Source organism: Lepisma saccharinum, chromosome 15 (genome assembly GCF_977018435.1).
Source record: "Lepisma saccharinum chromosome 15, izLepSacc3.1, whole genome shotgun sequence".
Lineage (NCBI taxonomy): Eukaryota > Metazoa > Arthropoda > Insecta > Zygentoma > Lepismatidae > Lepisma > Lepisma saccharinum.
Genome location: NC_139243.1, coordinates 17,031,610 through 17,052,979, shown reverse-complemented (window position 1 = coordinate 17,052,979; position 21,370 = coordinate 17,031,610). Strand labels below are relative to the sequence as shown.

The 21,370-nt window shown below is 35.0% G+C and overlaps 1 protein-coding gene across 1 annotated transcript; it reads left to right on the top strand.

Moving 5' to 3' along the window:
• The first annotated feature begins 1,314 nt into the window (after positions 1-1,314).
• LOC145999141 (uncharacterized) lies at positions 1,315-17,396 on the top strand. The gene is made up of 6 exons (XM_083136074.1): positions 1,315-1,375; positions 4,060-4,153; positions 6,703-6,790; positions 7,994-8,343; positions 8,664-8,680; positions 17,266-17,396. Exons 1-6 carry the CDS (start codon positions 1,315-1,317, stop codon positions 17,394-17,396), a joined length of 741 nt encoding a protein of 246 aa, XP_082992200.1.
• The last annotated feature ends 3,974 nt before the right edge of the window (positions 17,397-21,370 follow it).

Genomic DNA, 21,370 nt, shown 5'->3' with positions numbered 1-21,370 from the left:
AGTTGGAGATAACAGCCAGTCTTAACCAGCACCGGGTTTTCAATGTGAAAGTAACTGCCAGTTAACTAAACCATGGTTCGTTCTCCGAAACAGTGTGTTGGCAATTCTGAAGCACGGAAAATACAGGAAATCGATTTGCGCGCCATCTGTTAGTATAGTTTCAAACCGCGTCGACTGGCGCACAGCCTGGCGTTTAAATATAGAACTACAAGCACGCCGCGCTCGAAAGCACGTTATTGCATTGTGAAACGATAGGAACAATGGCTGCGCATCCATTTTGTATGCTTACGAAATAAATTAACGAAAAACAGCACTACAAATTTGGTTTTCTTCTAATAAAGGCCAATTCCACGTGGGGGAAATGATGTTATGAGGCGCAAGCGCAGATACTTTCTTGTAGAAGAACCGTGAAGAACTCGAAAGTCGAGTCATTAATAATACCTGTTTGTTGATACAAACACTATTATTATTATTATTATTATTATTAATATGTAAATATTGTACATTTGACTGCATGCTTTGTACATCTCTATGCATTTTGTTGAGCGAAAAAACATGATGTTAATAGTAAGCATGCTTTCAAAACTTAAGCCCCTATCACACGGAACTGGATTTCTAGTTGGAATGCCCTAGTTGGCGATGAACTGAAATGAACTGAAATGAACTAGGTAGAAATTATGGCCGCCTGGCTGACTGCTTGACTGGTTTTGAGGAATAGGACATGTTCTAATTACTACTAACTTCTTCGACTAGATTCTGTGGAACAGCCAATCAGAGCAAAGTTTGGCCATGTGAAGATAATCTGTGCGTTTTTGTCTGTGGTTTCCTAGTGCATACAGCATGAAAGGCATGTTTACAATTGAAAAAGCTAAAATATTCTTCCATCCGTGTACAGTAAACGTTGTAAAGTATGTATTTTATCAGCGCCATTCTTCTCTACCTAAAACCATTTAATACGAAGCGATATTCCTCTCGGTTGGATAGTTATCGGATTTTAAAAGTGTGAAGTGATACGTTGTTTACATCTCGCGCGGCCGCCATTATGGGAACGAAAGACTATCGACAAGTACGGTGTAACAAGTACCGTGGCCGCGTCCGAATCCGCAGCTGATGTTGCCTAGAGCACCGTTCCATCCGGGAACTCATGCTACCTTCGTTGTCCGAATTTGCTGCAGATGGCGAGTTGAAGTGTGCTCGCGAACGGGGTAACAGATGCACGCTTGATTGTATGTTGGGACGCCATCTTTAACCTTTCTTTCGTTTTCTTTCTCAACGCGCCAGCGCAGCGAGTACCGAAGCGGCAGTAAAAGGGACATGGCGCAAAATATGTTTGTGGTTCAGGAAGAAGTGTTGGAGATGGAGAAGTGTTTTGAATGTAAGTATTTGTATTTCTTGTTTACCATGGAAGTCCAATTATTATTTTTGTCTTGCAAGTGATTGAAATGTTTGTTACGTGATGGTTAAGCACGTGTGTTGTCGTTGATACAGGTTTATATATATATATATCTAGCGGAGTTGAGCTACTTGTAATTATGATGAGAGGCCCAAGTTCCTTTTGTTTTGTTCCGATTTCATCATGCAACGAATGCAATTTGAACATGGTTCAATTTCGATTCACTTCTGTTAATTCATACTGCGAAGTTTTAGTGATTGCTTAAGATTTTGTTCAATATATGCTTCCGTAGTTAGTTTAGGCAGGCCGGTTGTCTCAGCATTAAAATGAAGTTCCTAAATGCATTCTGCCTGCTGAGGATCTGATTTATTTACACATTCATTTTACTAGTCTACGATACTTACAATCGCTTGTGAACGAAAAATACATTGTCCATGGGAAGCATGCATGCTTGCGTAAAGTAATTTTTAATTTCTTTTTTTGGAAATCTAGTGCTCATTACTTTAAGAAAGGTTCAAATTTCGTGTGACAATGATTGTCAAAGTTCTACGATAATTAATCTTCCTGCTATGAGAATTTGAAAAAAAAAAACAACAAAAAAAAATCCAAACTGTTACCATGAGTATGCATATTCCCCACCCCCATTTTTATATATATATATATATGTTCTTTAAAGGGATATGCTGTAACAAAGTGCGGTTAAGTGTTGTTAACTATCTTCACCAGGTAGCTTTTGAGCTAGCCTATTTCCACCAGATTTTAACTGCGCATGTGTATGATCTACAACCTTGCCTGGCCTGCTATGTGACATCTGTGAAGTGTGGATACGTGTATTCTTTAGTTGTTGGTTTGTACAGATGGACTGGTGCTGCTAATATGTTACATCATGACAAGTATGAAGGGGTAAATGTGATTGTTAGGTTAGACACGTCAGGTGTGGGGCTATTAGCATTATAATTATTTCCCAACACCTGATCATGTAATTTCTGGTCTTCAGCACTTTCTGCTATTCTCTCTGCCTGGTGAAAGTAGTAGTCACACCCATTCTTAATTTAAATTATCTTCTTAACAGTAAGTTTAGCAACACTGCCAATGAAGATAAAATAGAATGTTATGGTGTGAATCAGATTTTTACTTTTGTTGGTAAAAATAGCCACATATGCTGTTCTCAGATCCTGGTGAAAATGGCTCTATGTGCTATTCTCACCACTGGTGAAAATGATCATGGCCAAAAATTGGCCCAAGTTCATTTTGTTTTATTGCGATTTTATTATGCTACAAATGTAATTTTTACATGGTTCGATTTAGATTTAAGTCTGTTAACACATACTGCAGAGTTTCAGCAATTAGCCTACTTAAGATTTTTTCAATATATGCTTTCGTCGTTAGGTTAGGTTAGGCAGGTCAGGTTTGGTACTTTTAGCACTAAGATAAAGTCCCTACATGCATTCTGCTAAGGTTCCGATTTACTTCAACATTCATTCCCACTAGTCCACGATACTTACTGAGGCTTGTCAATGGAGAATACCTTGTCCATGGGAAGCATACATGCTTGCATAAGGTGATTTTAAAGTTGTTTTTTTCAACATAAATAACTTTTTGGTACCAGTTAGATATAGTGAAAACACATTTATCTCGTTTAGTTCCGAATTACTTACATTTGTACTTACCTTATATGCATAGCAGAACATTATTCAACGTGGGATTATGTTTTTTTTTTCACTGAAAAAAGCGTAATTTTTAACATTACAAGTATTTATTGGTCGTTGCTAATTGGCGGGCAAATCTTGACTCACATCTATTGTCAGCTGATATGCAGTGTTTCCAAACTTAATGAACCGATAAATGCCGAACAAACTATTCACAAAGGGTTTTAATTGAAAATTGATCCACAAACCATTCACGAAAGGTTAGGTTAGGCAAACAGAAAATTGAATTGGAAAAAAAAAAAACAACGCTCGCACGTATCTTGTAAAACTACCGCGTGGTTACTACACTAACACTTATTAACCGAAAAATGATTGTTTTTAGGCTAAAATTGATCCACAAACCATTCACGGAAGGTTAGGTTAGGCAAACATATAAAATTAAATTGAAAACAAAATACAGCTCACACGTCATCTTGTAAAACTAAACTACCGTGTGGTTGCTACACTGACAGGGGGTTACATAATCGAACGCATGGAACATTTGATTCACGAAGTCGACGGTAATGGTTGCACGAATTTAAAAAACACTATTTTCAGCTTTCAAAAGTCCACAGGAACTCAATTCCATAAGTACTTTCCCATCTTTTCTCCTGTAAATTTGAAGAAATGTGTTTTCACTATATCTAACTGTTACCAACCTTTTATTAGAAATCCAATCAGTACTCGTTATTTTAAAGAAGGTTCAAATTTCGTGTGACAATGATTTTCAAATTTTTTCGATAATTAATCTTTCTGCTAGGAGCATTTTAAAAAAATCCTAAAACAATTTGAACCATTACCCAAAAATTATATAAGTTTGAAGAACGAGCCCATTATCCTCTCACTCAAATTAGTTTGAAAGAATTATTAACTGTGGTTCAGGACCATACACAGGTAGCTCAACTTTTTTTTTTAGCAGAGTTACTTATAAATATTATCTCAAGTAATTTACTAAGCATACTTGCATTTTTTTTTCAGGGACTGAGGTGAGAACTCTGCAGTTCATTCAGTTGAGAGTTGAAAATTCAAATATTTTCACTGGCAAACGTAATGCTGCAAAGATGGGATGGAGGTAATTATATATTTGTTTATATTCAGCCTTTAAGTGTAACTATCTTTTATATTTGTTTAACCCTAGAAAGCTGATGCGTTGTCTGGCAGACGAAACATTAGTGTCTACGTATATCAAAACTTCCACAGCACCTACCTAAGATTTTGCTATCATCCTGGACGTGGAAATGCAAGAAACTAATGCAGATGCTCAGCCTGTGATTTATCATATTATATCTGCAGATACATGCACTTATTACTACTACTACTTCAGACGGGCAAGGGCACACGCACCCATGCAATGCAATCTCACCGAGTGAGGGAGGGTTAATCTCTGGAAACAGCTATGAACAAATTTAATTAGGGCGAACATTTGAAAACCGTCCAACTTATCCCCAAAGTTTCCACCCCCCCCCCCCCCGGGAAAATCCTGGATAAACCCCTTTGCTCAGCAACAAATAAGGAAAATTGGTGCAATGTGACCCTCTCGTAAGAGGAGGATGACCAGTTGCTTCTGCTGCCATGGCTCAAGCCATGTGCGTTGAACACCAGTCAGTGTTGCTTTGAGTGCACACAAGTCTTATAAATATTATATTATATATATATAATTTTCCATTCCTGACAAATCTATTCATGTATTTCAGAAGCAAATACTAACTTTTGTAGTAAATAAAATAGTTGTTGCAAAATTCGGCTGCATTTTAATTCTGCAGAAATCAGTAGTTCAGCAGACGAATGGTTAGCCTATACGTTTGGCACAGGACACATTAGCTTTCTAGGGTTAAAGTGTTGGTGGACACTCTGCTTTGACCAGAGGAAAAGAAGCGGATTAAATATGTTGTAAGAAGCTGGATAGAAAAATACTGGTTTCCCAGTTTCCATGTCACCTGCTGCCTGAATTTAATAATTTGTGCCAAAGATATTTTTTTATATATTCAAAGTTCATTTGTGCCATTTTCAATTACCTTTTTTTTAAAAAAAATAACATACATTATGTGTTTTTTAATGTTTGTGTTTTCTGTGTCATGTGTATCATTAAATCAGAATAATAAACGTGTCATAAATTTTTCACTGTTGCTAGTCGAATTTTAAAATCTGTGGTGACGATTATCATGCTGTTAACAGTTGAGGCTTCTTTAGCAATGTCATTCTGCTGTAAGAATTAATTAATTTTAATCTAATCCTGTTTTAATTAATACATTTAATGTTTTGAGATTATATTTGAAAAAGTGTGGCTTTATCTTAGTTGGGTTCATGGCTACAATAATGTTGAGATTGTTTGATATTGCAATATTTTTACTTCCAATACACATAAGTAAATTACTTATTATGTTGAGATTAATAAGCAAAATGATCCCAGTTCTGATTCTTTAATCCCTAACTAATCATGGTACAGAGGTATTTTGGACGTGGTATGATTTCTGTTTGTCTATTATCCCATACTTTGGAAGCTTAATGATTACTTGCTGTGTTTTCTGGAAAACTGTTTTGCATTCTGCAAACTCCTATATGATTTTTTTAATGTTTATACTGCTAGCTGCTGCCACATGTGAGGCGTGGAGGAGTTAATGCTTTCGTTGTAGGTGTACCAGGTTTAGAGCTCTTTGCACTATAATAACATCCCTAAATGCTTTCAACAGCTGATCACATAATCTGGTCTCAAACATGAAACTGCCTTTGACCCTCAAATAAGTTTCCATGCATGAGACATTTCTAAATGAAGAACATTTGCTCAATTTAAAGTGTGGATTATCACGTAAACTACTTTTCAAAGCATAGTTTCTCTGGTGAATAATACTTACAGAATCGTTATTCCAAAACATTTCGTAATACTCCTATAAAACTTGCAAAAAATCATTAAACTTCGAGAACAGTCACCTATAAAAAATATTACTTCTATATTAGTAGTGAGAGCATTTTTCTGTAATATACTTTGAACAAGTGTTCAGGTATGTGGCATATTGTAGCCTTTTAAATGTCTTAATAACTGTCATGCAATGTCTGATGCAGTTTGACATTCGGCGGCAACAGTCGGATCTTTTATTAGAAATTTCATTAGCTGCAGCATGTTTAGAACCAGTGGATTTTTACAGTTTTCTGGAGTGTAATATAGGTGGCATATGTTGAAGGGATTAGTGTGCCAATAATAATGCTACTTAGTATATCTGGTTTCATTATGTAATATTATATGAGGATGAGTGATGATATGGTGAGATTGATGATTGGACCCTTGCAAACACACATGCCCAGGCCTGATAATCTACCATATATATATAACAGCATTGGTTAACATAAATGCTTTGGTGAACCCTGCAAATTTTGTAATGATGTGATGATTTTGGTGTTAACACCAGTTTCAGTGAATATAGATGCTTACTGTTTCTCTATCAAAAAAAACTTACAAACACATATAAGCCATCGCCATTGATTTCTATATGCGAATGTGTATTTAATATTGTAGAATTAGCTTGTTGTCTTCCAATGCACTTGTGATATCTTAATTTTTGTGTCTAAGAATAAATTAATCAGAAATAGTTCACATGTATGTTCATATATTTCCATCCTTTACAGAAAAGTAATTCACCTGATGGGGCTTCAGGATGAACTGTCTGAGGAAAAATGTCGCAGGAAGTGGGAGAACCTGGTTAGAAAGTACAAAGTAAGTTTGGTAAAATTATTAGCTGTGACGTTTTCCCATTGTTCTTCATAGAGCTGCATAAAAACCGTAAGGAGTTCATTTCATAGCATTTTTTTCATTGCATGGTTCGTTCAAAATAAGAATGAATATTTAGTTATCTTGTTGCGGCTTCCTGTTCTCTTGTTGGTGAAGTTTCTCTACTGCCACTGATTGCATTCTTCTTATCTTCTCTCTCTAGACCCTTGATGTAATTAACAAATTGTTCTCCACTAAAACCTACTGGTATTATTGCACACGTGAAATATCAGATTAACTAAAAATGTTTTATTGTTTTTTGTTATATACTAGAGACCTAATTCAGAATTAGGTCCTCTAGTATGTGTGTGTGTCCTAGACACACACACATATATATATATATGTAAAATGATGGAGGGCCACAAGGCCTAAATGACATTATATATTTAAATATATATACAGGAATAGGATGAGAAGGAGTGCCAGAAGGACGGATAAACAGAAATGGCGTAGGAGGCAATAAACACTTACCACATTGAAAGAGAAGTCTTATATATATATATATGTATACTACACACACACACACACACATATACACCAGGTATCATCATAGTATTTTATTTGTACACTTTTGCTGCATACATGTCTTGTGATATTGTTTTTTTACTCAAATCTCTCAATCTTCTTTTTACAAATGTAATCACCTTTTACCAGCAATTATTGTAATGCAGTATCTCAATGTTATTGGACTCCTTTATTTTCTTTTGGTATGCATTTGCTGAGCGAACAAATTTGTTACCTGAAGCAAAATAATTGAAACTTCACAATGTTTTTTTTACATAGAAATTGTAGTTGCTTTGATTAAGTAGATTTTGTATTCTTGGTAGCAAAACTATAAGCAGATAACAGCCAATATTCAGGGCATTAGTATTCCAGAACTCTATAATCTAAAGAATTTGAATACTGTAAAGAAATCTCCTGGATTTTGGACCGCTATATACCTTCACTGGGGATCGAACCTGAACCTTCTAAAATAAAATTTATATGGCTGTGGAGATGTAAATAACTATGCATTCTTGGCTCCTCGAGAATAAACTTCACTCCTCTCAAATATAATTTTGATACCTTGCATGATCAAAACCTTTTTATGCCCTCTCCTGTATATTACACAAGGATTGTGTGGAATTAGAGTTCTCTTTCTTGTCACAGGAACTAAAGGATCCAAGGACAGGGACTGGCACCGAAAATGGGGAGGAAACTCCAATTTCGTGGCCTTATTATGAGGCCATGGATGCAGCATTGAGGGAGAGGCACAACATTTCTCCTCCTGTCTTAGTGTCCAGCAGCCCATCCACTTCAGGTAACATGCCGGTAGTCTTCAGCAGTCCAGGGCCATCCAGCTTTGTGGATACACCATGCCTATCTGCCGAAACACCAAGACACAAAAGAAGAAGAACTGACAGAGATAGTGAAGTAAAAATACTTTTAGAGAGGACTCTAAGTGAACTGACTAGGCAGGGAGAGGAGATGACGGCAACAAATAATAAAATGTTGTCAATGTTAGAATCATATATGAAAATATAGTTTGAAATAAAATATGAGGTATAGCATATTTTTTTGTTTTTTTTTTAAAGAAAAATCATCTGCATTTAAATTATACGTGTGATAGCTATCCACGCGTTATGAAAAGGCTTGAGTTTTGTATGAAAATTCACTGTGTTGCATAGTTCCATGCAGCATGTTACTGTTGAAATAACCTTCACTGAAGCCAAGAGAATGTCGGTTCCTACTTCCACATTATCATGCGTCTTCATAAGTTTGGTGCATTCCAGAGAGACAATTTTACATTGTTTTTGCTGGTGCTTTATTGTTTTCTCAGCATTTCAGATGTGTCAGGTAAGTTAACAAGGCTTATGGCTGTTTAAGGAATTGCTGAATGTGTGCCTTGCTCCAATATAAACTAATACTTTTAATCAGGGGTGAAAAAATACAGGGTACCTGGTTGCCATGGTGTGTGAATATTATCACCTGCCCGGTGAATTTTCCAGTTCAGTGCTTTCGAAATCCCTTTATGCAATTATTAGACACACATTTTTTTTGTAAATAAGAAAGCAAAATTTCAGTGCAAAAACAGTCAATTTCGGGTTCAAAAGCAGTAAATAAAATGAAATTTCGCTGTTATAGCCATGAAAAAACACCATATAAAATGACATTTTGGTTTTAAAAAAATGTGAATATAATCCCAAATTTGATATAAAAACTGCACTATTACACAAAATAAACATATCCCTTCTAATAGCACATTTAATCATTACCAGAATATTAGTTTATTCCTGTATAAAGGGGTCCATTTTTGCTTCTCAAATATTTACAGCAGAATTAATCAATTTTCCGTGAATTGAATAACTCAGACTTCAAAAAGTGTCGTGTCGGTACATAAATGGTAAATTTCGTGTTTAAGAGTCTATTTTGCAGTTCATTTCGTGACAAAAGAGGGTGGGAGAATGCACCTTTCAGAAACATGAAAAATTAACATTAGGGTGTGTTATTTCAGATTTCCTGTTTTCGTCAAAAATGAAATGTGCATGCCTCTAGCAATTATAAATGTTTGCACTGTTGCTAGCTGAATATTAAATCTGCAGGGATATTGTATAGTTGACCATATAGTACAATGTAATATATATTCATGGTGTTACAGTTCGACTTTCTTTAGAAGGGCACAAAAATTAATTACTTTCATTCCAATCTTGTAGTAATTAGAAATTAATTATTGTTTGAAGATCATATTTCAAAATTGATACCTTTATCTTAGTTGCATACATGGCTTTCTTATACGAAAAAGCTGGTACCTGAATTCATTTTTTCAACCCCTTCTTAAAGGTTGAAAAGAAAAACATAAGTTATCTTTCTTCTTTTTAATCTTTAACTTACCTTCCTGTGTCTTAAATCTGTACTGTACTTGTCTTATCTCCTGAGGAAGCCACATGATTTGGTAAAGGCTTGAGTTCAAAGTAAGTACATGCCAAAACTGGTCTTTATTACTTAGTATACATTTTTGTGTTTCTGATACTGTATTTATGAACCTAATATGGAAATGTTCATTGACGGTGTTAATGAAACTTGAATACATAATTTTAGTAACTTTCCTTCCAGTGAAAACGAAACATTCTGGATGTACTGTATAATTGTAAGATGAGATATTTGAAGTCTTTGTATCTGAATTTTGGCAATTTTTTAAAGGTACTTTGAAAAACATCAGATGCCATGTTTATTTACAACTTAATGACAGTATTTACAGTTTAACATGATTAGTATTTTACATACAGCTTTTCTTGTACACTAAATGTTATTTTTGCCTATGAAAATTATTGAATTTTAAACCAAGAGAAATTTAAGTGTATTCACAGTTTAAATTTCCTTTTGTATGAACTTCCTCCCACCAGTACATATATTTTGTAATCACTTAAATGATTACGAGATGAATGTACTTTCACCGAAAGTGATTCTTATTACCTGCAAAATCCTTATGTACATTATTCTATAGATTATTTATTTATAGTGATTTAAATCGGTGATTTTTTTTTCAAATATCACCTGATTTAAATCAATCTACCGTGCCTCAAGGGTTTCTGTTCAGTGCATCCCATTGATGTTAATCATAGGGGGTTTCCATAGTGGAATATAGTAAAATATATATATAACACTTATGTTGAAGGCTCCTCGATGTGGTTGAAATATTCTTCATATAACATGCTAACTAAACACATTGGATGTTTATTATTTGCAATAAATCTTGTTGCTGAGCTGATTCACATTATATTTGTGTTGTTGCCATTGTTCTTTTGATATTTTGTTGTCAATACGAATATTTGTGATTAAACTTGGAAGATTGAATGAGTGCTACATAAAGTAACTGAAAACAATGAAGCTAATAGTTTGTGTACGATGAATTATAACCAAACATAAGGCTGCCTAAGACTGAGAAAAGTACACAATGCAGCCAAATATTAGACACCTCTTAAGTTCGTGGAATTGACCAGTTGGTAAATTTTAGAAAATATTAGGGTCATTCCTTACAAAGTCACATGTGAACTTGATTTGGGTATACTGATTTGGCTGGTGAGTTTTTAATAAAATGGTCAAATGTTCTCCCTTTGGGGTATAGAAAAGTACTTCAACTTCAGGATTCGTAACAAAACGTTGTATTTGTAAATAATTGTTAATATATTTTCTCTTTTCAATTTCAAAGTAAGGAAATACAACACACTCAGTTGCAAGCACAAAAAACAAGAAATGTTTCTTCCGACAAACAAATATCGTTGGATGTTTGTATGAGAGGTTTTAATTTCAGACATCTACCATGACTTGCAGTGAGCTGCAAGTTTCTAACAGTAGACGAGAATATGTGAGACACTGCAACGTCTTGATTTGAGTTTCAGGACTTCAAAATTCGGATATTTATGTATAGAAGTATATAGTACAGGGTGGACCAAAAGTTGCAATATGTACGAAAATAAAATTTTGTTTTTGAGTTTCCATATTTATTTATTTTTAAACGTGTTTTCTAAAGCATGTTCATCAAGAGTGGGAGGAACTTATTGCAAACTAATGATAACCACGTCGAGCAGATTACATGAACACATTGTTTATCATATTTATTTTTCCTATGTATTGCGGCTTTTGTTCCACCCTGTGTAATACATTTGTGAAATTTGCAGTGAGGTCAAAGGGCACAAGGTGGCATATTTTTTTTCTTTTCACATTAATGCAAAATGAACTGGAAAGACTAATATTGTCCTAAGAGTGTTTTCTTCCATGCTACCAGTTTGTGGCTCCATTATCCATATGCAGCCTATAATGAAGGTATTTTACCCAGAATTGAATGGCACATGGGGCTATTTTTTCCATAGAAATGCAGAAGCACTCTTTTTGTCTTTGATACCGTTTGTGTTGCTGTGAATAGAATGGAGGGTTTTAAATAGAGAAGTTGGTTTCACGATACTCAGCATTATATGTAATTTCCTATGTGCACAACTTGCAAATTTTCACTTAGCGTGACTATCACAGGCTGAAATCCCGGAGATTGAACCCGGGTGGACTCAAACCCATACCATACCAGACTGCATGGCCATGCAGGAGGACCTTCTCTACTATAAAAGACACTTATTTTTAAATTTAAATTACAACTCACTCGTGTAGTATTTTTACCACTACTTCATTGAGTACATACACACACAGAAGGCAAAACCAAATTGGTAACAAGAAGCAATGGCTAATGTGCTACGTAAAATTATTTTAGTTGTAAAATATGGCATTATAAAAATAGTTACGAACAGCAGAAACTATAAGTGAAATAGGCTGGCTGCAATTGGCAACACCTCTTGAAGATTATATTGCAATTACAATGGGATAATTTGTTTTGAAATACCTGCAAGGCTTTTAGTGTGTTTATGTGCACTGATTTGTTCTGTACATGTGGAGATCCTTGTTTTTAGAAACAATATTTTGTGAATGAAAATATGAAAAAAGCTGACACTGTATTTGGTAAATTTCTTACACAAAATTACTTAAATTATATACAAAAAGTTGCCAAGACAAGTTATTTGTAGGTGAACAGATTTTTTTTTTTTTTGTTTAAAATGCATAACTTTAGCTTTAGCACATAAAACATGTTTGTAGGGAAAGAACATAAAATGTAATGTTTTAGACAAAATAATTATGAAGATAATGCATTAAGATACATAAAATATGGAGTAAAAAAAGTCCTATTTGGGACTCCCAAAGACACCAGTCATTTTGGACCTTTGCTGGTGTGCTACTAAAGTGTGCAAACCTGGTTGTTAGTGGATTCCATATTTTGGAGTTCATGCATAACTAGATGAAATATTAAATTAGTATAAATTTGTCACTTCACAACATGCTGGTCATTACTACCGGTGTTGTATTTTCAATGGCAAGACAATTCATGCAGAACAAGGTTTTCAAGTATGGAAAACAATATTGCAATGCAGCTTTCATGACAATAGTGTTGTCGCTTTGTAATCGAGGGGTCCTGGATTCAATACCTGGTGGAGGAACAGAGCTTTGGATCTGTAGATCCAGTCCTAATTAGCTTTACTGTGCATAAAGTGGACTTAATAAGGATGTTCTAAGTGTTTGCATTATTATTTAGATGTAAGTAGAACACTTATTGCAGTTGTCTCAATAAAAATAAGACTATGCTATCATCTGTCTTAATATAGTTGATCAAGATGGATAGCTTTAGCGTAGGCAGACTCTTTCAAGTATTAAATATAATCTATCATCACACACTACCATGATACAGATTGATTCACTGAACAGTAATTTTTCTGATATGCCTGCCCAAAATAAGAACTTCACTTTTTTTCAAAATAAACTTCATTTAATGAATTTATAATTAATACATTTAATAATTTATAATTAATAGCAGTGGCGTATGCTGGTTTTAACTAGTGGGTAATCTCGGACACTTGATTCATCCACCCACTCCTGAAGTCTCCCTGCAAATTTACCTCAACATCCATACAGGATTTATGAATGATTTATTTTATTGTGTTCAAAATTTTACCTTATTGTTGCGACCACTGTCGAATAATTGTTTTGATTGCACTTGCAGTTAATCTACATTTAGAATTTCAAATAATAAAACAAGAAAATATAATAAATCTATAAGAAAGAAACCTGTAACAAAGAATATGAAAGGAATGCGGTAGTGAAATAAATACCCTCAATATTAATTGAAGTGTAAAATTCAAGTTACCCAAGTACCCAGTTGCTCGTGCAGTCTTAATTTTTGTTTTTATACACGGAAGTTTAAGTTCAAGACCTGTGGTACAAGAGATGCTACTGGCCTACCTACATTAACTATTTCCAATTTCTCCGGAAAAGATCCCGTTCCAAATATTTTCAGATGCAAATATTGTATTATATATCCATTGCCTTTAACTTCATTAAATGCAGCACTAGCACAAATACTAAACCACTAACAGCTAAACAAATATTAAATTCTCGAATCGCTAAAACACGCATTCAATTCCCTGCGACAATCTTCTATTGTGGTTCATTCTTGCTTGACACAGAATTAAATTCCCTATGTATGCTGAAAAATGCCCTGCGACATCAGGGGGAGAATTAAAAAAAAAGTTTCTTTTGCAAATAAAATAACCAGTGATTGAAAATCGTTATAATTTTTTACAGCATTCTAACACATATTACACTGATGGGTCTCAGTGTTCATGATTCCAACTGTCAAGTCAATTTTTCTCAAAATTCATAGGATTAGCTGTTTTATCTGATCTTTTACCTTTATATCCATCTTATTGTAACAACTAACTGTTCAGTTATTGCAAAAGTACCACAGTTTAATAGAAGTCAAAAGCACATAAACAAAGGAAAAAGGCAAGGAGCGGCAGACCAGATTTTCAAGCTTGAAGATCTGAGTAATGCTGAAAAATAAATTGTTATGTAAAAAAGGAAGGTCAGAAACTCAGCTAGAGATGGGGGGTGTTGACAAAATGTTCGGTAATAAGGTGACATTAAAACCCCATATCCGCAACTAGAGTTCAGGCATGAACAACGAAGGGTTAAAAATTCTGACAAGACACACTTCTAACTGCAGCTGAAAGTGGGAACTGTTTACCACAAAGGGCAAAAATTGATACAATTTTTGAAGCAGCATTTTATTTAAGAACAAAGCTAGCTCTTTGTTCAAATCTACTTCCCCACCTTCAATATATCCCTCCATCAATCTTGAGTCACTTAACCTAGGAATACAAAACAGTTGACTCCGTACATGTTGAGGCCACAAACAGTTGTGCAAATTGTGCACTACTGATTTTCAAAGACAACTGCCAGAGCTCGGTATGTTATTTGTGACAAGTAATATGTTACTCAATAGAGGTGTCTTTTCCCATGTTACGTATCTGGATTACTGCCAGTTAACCAACTTTTTCATGTACACAGAAATTGCCGCCAAAGTTGAAATTATCGCACTTCTGTCTTCAATAAATAAGAATGTTCCAGTAAACTGTTAATATAGCTGGGAAATAGGCAACTACTTACAAGATAAAACATTATCTATTCATGACTGCGGTTGTAATCAGTCTTTACATATTTTTTTCTTTATCGTTGTGACAGTAGTACAAAGATATAGCAATTCCAGCACACAGTTCTATAATTCATTTTTGGCTTATGCAATTATCCTGGAAAGCACACCAGTTTGCACATGCCCTTACCACTTGTATTTTAAGCTGTATGCAATAGACCCAACTCATTAAGCATGTGTTGTTATCATGCTTGGTTAAAGAAAAAAAAAAAATATTTACTTTAGGTAAACCAAAAAAATTACAATTATCACCCTAAAATTGGAAATCATTATTCAGTATTTTTTGTACATATCAAGACACATACATTACTGCCATTTTGCAATATATGTGCAACTTTACATTTTACATTAAGAAAATAATACAAAATTATATGGAAACAATATTTAAAAAAAGAAAAATTCATAATAAATTCAAAATACAATTTTGTTTCCCAACAAGTCAAACTGTAACTGAAGAGCTTCTTTCCAAAGTGATGTATCTCAATTTTAAAATGTTCTCCTTTCTGAGGTACCGGTTGTTTATGTTGTCATTTTATCAGATTTTAGGTTTTTAACCTATTTTCCCTTTGTAGATAAATAAGAAATAAGTTACATCAAAGTTTCATGACAGAACACAACTGATGGGAGTTTTATAGTACCTAAAATAACCTATTTTGCCAGTTAGAATCTATTGTAGGTTTTTCAGAATTTTTATGTCATACCAAGGTATTATCTCAGTTTGATACTAAAAAATCAGTGACTAATGAATTTCAAAGATATTTTCTGTTGATTTCCCTCCCTCCAAGTCTACGATGTGTTTTCAATGCTCTAAACAAAGCAAAATATCTGACGCCACTGTTATCTGCATGGACCAAAGTGCTCACTCTCGCATCAGTTCGGTGCTTTGTGGCATTCATGATGATCTCACAGAAAAAAGGCTGAGTTTGACGGTGGATAACATGAAAAAGATTGTTATGTATTCAGAGTGGCCTCTGTGCGATTCCAGTGCATCCAAGAATTCTAACTCAATTCAATGAATTATATATAAATTCTTAATATTGAATTTAAGGAGTGGAGTTTACATTTGCCATTTTACATACTCAGACTAGAAATACAGATCTACAAACACAAATCAAATGTTACAGGATGAAAAAGAAAGTTAACTGTACACAAATTTCAAACTAAAATTTACCTTTAAATTAGGCACACACAGGAGAATTTAATTTAATGGATTGATATCTCTACGCTGGGAGGAACCAGGCAACGTCGACGTCTATAGTGTTTCAAAGGCAACAGATCCCGTTGCAGTAGCACTTGCAGAGACGATTTCACACAGGTAAAACAGCGCCAGCGAAAATGCGGGGGAAGCCAGGCCGGCTCGGTAGCTCAGCGGTAGAGTAATGGCACGGATTGCCAGAGACCCGGGTTCGAGTCCTGGTCGAGCCTGCATTTTTCGCTGAAAATCTACATAAAATTTACTTAGTCATCACGAACATATCTTGCAATGATTCTCCATCTGCCAGATAGATTGTTCTACAAATGACGCTAACAAAGTAAAGAGATTGACAGAATTCTGGTTTTACACACAGCTTTCTTTTCTTTTCCTTCCTCGATAAAAACAAAAGTTAAACTTTGAAAAACTTGCCTTAGGTCATTTATAATTTTGCATAAATTCAATGGGACTTGGATTAACAAAAGCAGCAATTTTTAAAGTCCATGCAGAAAACTTCACACATAATTGCTGGATTTAAAGAAATTCCCAGTTAGTAGCCACCCTGCTATTGTGCAGCAAATAATTCATACACAATTCATTCTTTATAGTATTGCAACAATTTGTGTTTAATTTTGAGAATGATGCATACAAATGAAAATTTGGTCAGAAAATTAATATTTGGTGGTGTATATCCATATTAAAATTTCTTACGGTTATTTTCAAATTTTACTTTTGACGATTGTACCTGATCAATATTTTTCAAGAATTATGAAGTGCGATAAGTTTTCTTTGGAACCTATTTCAGGACTTTTTGTGCCTCATTTAAGATCTTTAGAACCTATTTTAAGAACCTGAAAGCACTTTTTAGAACCTAAAAATCCTAAGTATGATTTTTTTTACTGAAACTTATTTTCGAGGGAATACATCACTTTGGAAACAAGTTCTTCAATTAGGCTTTGAATTTAACCTTATGAAGTTAAATATAATCATGATCTCGTAGAGCAGGGTTGTTTCCAAAAAAAATTTGGATTGCCAGTCTTTCCCTAATCCCTACGGCAGCAGCATCATTGTTAATTGCATTGTCATCATTGCGTTGTTGGGGCACATTCACCCTAGGTTCACGCAATATGTCTCCTTCTGTAATGCATATATTATGCATCACAGCACATGCTGCAATGACAAGAGGAGCCTTTCTTACATGCACTTCCAGAGCCTTTGTAAAAATGGAGCGCCATCTCACCTTAAGGAGCCCAAAAGCTCTTTCTACAACACTAATTGCCCTTGCATGGCATTGATTAAATACTGCTTGATAGTGTGCTCTGAAGGGTTCTTTATAAGGTGTTATTATTGATATCGGATTAGCAATGCATGGAAATGCACTATCAGCAAGCAGGAAGTGATTTTCTATTGATGTAGTCGTCGTGAAGCCTTTTGGCACAGATAATTCTGATGTGACAACCATCTAATGCACCAGCTGCCTGCCGGAATATATCAGTCCTCCCCAGCAAACAAAATCTCTCTCCTACTGCATTCAATTCATCTTGGGTTGGCAGACATACCACACGTGGTAACAATACAGAAACCAGGTGCAGCATTCTCTTAACAATGTCATGCACTGATTGTCTGGCCATGTTAACAACTGCTGCAACCACCCGGTAAGAAGTTCCAGTAGCGAGCCAGAAAAGGAACACCACTGCTTCAATGTCTCTGCTCCATCCGTGCCTCTTGTTTTGCCCCAGCTGGATAACAAAGCTCCGGAATGATCTAAGTGACACTCTAAGATGAATCCTGCAGCTATGATTATCTTCTTCTCCCAGGATGCTTTGCAGTAAGTGGTTATTTTCTCTAATCACTGCATACGGCATCCGTCTTCTATGTTCCTGTAAAAAACACTCTCAATAAGTACTTTACACACTGTAGCAAGATGAAACTGATAAAAAAATAGAATACATTAAAACTATCTCTAATTGTTCATACTAAAAGTGTATCCCTTTTACAAACTTTTCCAGAACATCTGTTTAGGACTTAAATAATGATGTAGGAAACTTGTAAGTGTGGTTAAAATGAAAGTTCTAACCATAAACTCTGAGTGTGAAGAAAATGAGAAGATAAATTCAGTTCTTGTATAGTAACTCACAGGTGAATACAAATTCGGACTTCAAAACACACTGCATGTTTCAAATATATATTTTGGGACAAGAGGGCATTCAACAGCATATAAAGCACATTTTGATTTTTGAATGATTTGGATTACTTTGAATTTCTGCCACTTTTGGCAAATCACAAAGGCGAGGATGTGTGATAATATGGTGAAATTGATGTAGGGTCACTCTCAAAGAAAATCCAAACCTGGATGCTGTGCTAATCACTCCCATATGGAGGCCATCACTAATGTTACCAGATCACTTATAAGAGAAAAGTAGGACATGCTGCCCCAAAATGTAGAAATTTAAGTAAAAATGTAAGACACAAATATTCACAAAATTATTATTTTTGGAATTAAAAAAATTCCAAACTTGTCATCAATACTAAACAATACACATCTTTACTCTCAGAGGAGTAATTTATTTTCAAAATTCAGCTTTAGTCAAAATGACGGAGCGAATTTACAATACCGGAAATATATTCAAATTCGGCATACTCACTAATTTTGGCCTCGTAATCATGAATCTGCAGTTAAAATTTGGTGGTCACATCTAGAAATTGCAAAATAAGCCGAAATAAGTCTGTCCGTGAACGGAGTAAACACCCTTGATTCATGAAGAAAACAACTATTTTTTGCAATGATTAGCATTTCAAAAGTATGTTTATGATGACCCTGAATTTTAACTATGCTTGCCTAACCTAACCTTACCGTGAGTGGTTCGTGGGGCAAACATTTTTTCCACCTTATGCAAGATGCCATTTTCTCAGACAGCGTAACGAATAGCAAACTTCACTTGTTCACATCATCAAACATGGCCACCATATTAGTGTATTGACAATCATAGCGGTAATATCTGCATGTAATTTTGCAATTTCTAGACGTGAGTGCCAATTTTTAACTGCAGATTCGTGATCACGAGGCCAAAATTAGTGAGTATGCTGAATTTCAAAGCAATCTAAGATATTTTCCGGTATTGTAAGTTTATACCAAAATGACTTATAAAACTCTGAACAGTCAAACAAACTCTGAAATTATACTGGGTCCTAGGATAGTGTGATAACTTCTTTGAGCTCCACGGGAGAGGGTTCCAATCCCGACCTTGACATGTGTGTTCTTAGTAAGTGTTCATCAATTTCATCACATCATTCATTCTTATCGTCGCAATTAGGAAAAAGTGCAAAAAAATGACATAAAATAACGCAATTTGGTACCCTTGACCCTCGGTACCCCCGGTTGAAAGTAAAATATTTTGCAAGGTTTGTTAAGATCTGGTTGTTTATGAATGTTTTCAGTTGATTTTTGCTTGTGGAAATGTGGGTAATTATGCAATATAGCCCGAACACCTCTCACTCATTTATTTTGTTCATTTTAGCATTGATACTTACATATTCTGCATTGCGGAAGATTCTTTGAGGTGAAGTTATGCCTTTTTCCATAAAATAGTGTCAACTTTTCATGTTACGTGTCATTATTTGTCCTCCTTGTTCCGCTTGGGTAACAGAATATGGTGTGCACTCGTCATGGATCATGCATGGTGAAGTTTACAGTTTCCGCGAAAGAAAATACCTCGAAGAACTTCGACAATGCAACAGAAACTGATTTCAGTAAGTAGTTTCTCCTGTAAATTTGAAGAAATCCGTTCGGGCTATATCGCATATTTAGTGCAAAAAAATGACATAAAATAACTTAATGTGGTACCCTTGACCCTCGGTACCCCCGGGAGAAAGTGAAATATTTTGCAAGGTTTGTTAAGATCTGGTTGTTTATGAATGTTTTCAGTTGATTTTTGCTTGTGGCAATGTATTATTGTGAAGAAAAGTAAGCATGTTACCTTAATGTGCTACTTTACCATGTTGCAAAACAGCACGAAGGTTTCGTGCAAGTCAATCTAGCATCAAAAACTACTTTCCACAACAGCAGCCATTATTTTACGAAGTTAGGTTAGGTTTCGTATTGATTAGTTACTTTCAACGTATTATTTCGCTATTTTAGTGGGAATACAAACAGTTTTTACTAACAAAAATCGGCGAAAATACTACGAAATTGCGTGTTTTATCTTACATGTGACATTCTTTGGCTTTCCTAATGCTCGACCCTCTTTTACATTAAAACATTGAAATCTGCCGATTAAAGAAAAATTCGACGTGATTATCGAGGGGCTACAGTGGGTAAACAGCCCCCGTTTTATCAATCAATCGATTTAATCACTCAGCCAGAGAGGTCTTTGTTCTAAAACCACACACTATTTTTGCAATGTGTGAATCAAAATGTTCAACTGAAACAGGGATTTTCGGTTACGGGTGTGATACTCGGTGGAGGCGCATGGTAGTTTGGATTCCACTTTAAACTGTAGGTCCAGCCAGTTAGCCTTTGTTCACAAAAAACTGAACACAAAGTACACATGCTTTTAAAACTCACAACTGTAGGTCCATATTTTGATTAAAATACTAAATTCACATCTATACATCTTGCATTTTTCTTCTTATTGTAGTGTCTCCCATTTATGTAACTTAGCATTGTATGACGTTTTCCATACCCAAGGAAATAAATAATTTATTATTATAACAAATTTCATACTTACTCGTTCCAACTCTTCCAGCTGAAGAATGATCCCTAGTATTTCTATAATCGCCCTATGAATTCGACGTAGGTTTTGCTGATTTCTTATAAATTGCATAATCATAAGAAAGATAATGTTTCTCTCTTCTTGTGTGCGCTCCTTTTCCATCGCTTTCACACGGATTAGGATCTCTTTATTCTTTTCGCCTTACGTACAACTTAAACTTCTTCTTCTTCTTCTTCTTCAAAATGTCCCCATCACCGGAAAATGAGGCGATCTTGGACAACGGTACTGAATGAATGCATCGGAAAAAATCCGATGACATCCCACGTTAAAATAAACGCTTCCTCCTATTTATTAGTATAAATAGGTCCTTCGTAAATAGAAACACAAAAAAAACAGCACAAAACTCTTCCTCCCATTCACAGTAATAAGTAAATGGGTCCTTTGAGGTATGAATAGGACGAACACAACACAAAAAACAGCACAAAACTCTTCCTCCCATTCACTTAATAAGGAAATGGGTCCTTTGAGGTATGAATAGGACGAACACAACACAAACG

Coding starts and splice junctions, on each gene's coding strand:
- LOC145999141 (XM_083136074.1), top strand. CDS start 1,315: ATGGCGCAAAATATGTTTGTGGTTCAGGAAGAAGTGTTGGAGATGGAG. Junction 1,376..4,059: donor GATGGAGAAGTGTTTTGAAT/GTAAGTATTTGT, acceptor TTTTTTTTTCAG/GGACTGAGGTGAGAACTCTG. Junction 6,791..7,993: donor ACCTGGTTAGAAAGTACAAA/GTAAGTTTGGTA, acceptor TTCTTGTCACAG/GAACTAAAGGATCCAAGGAC.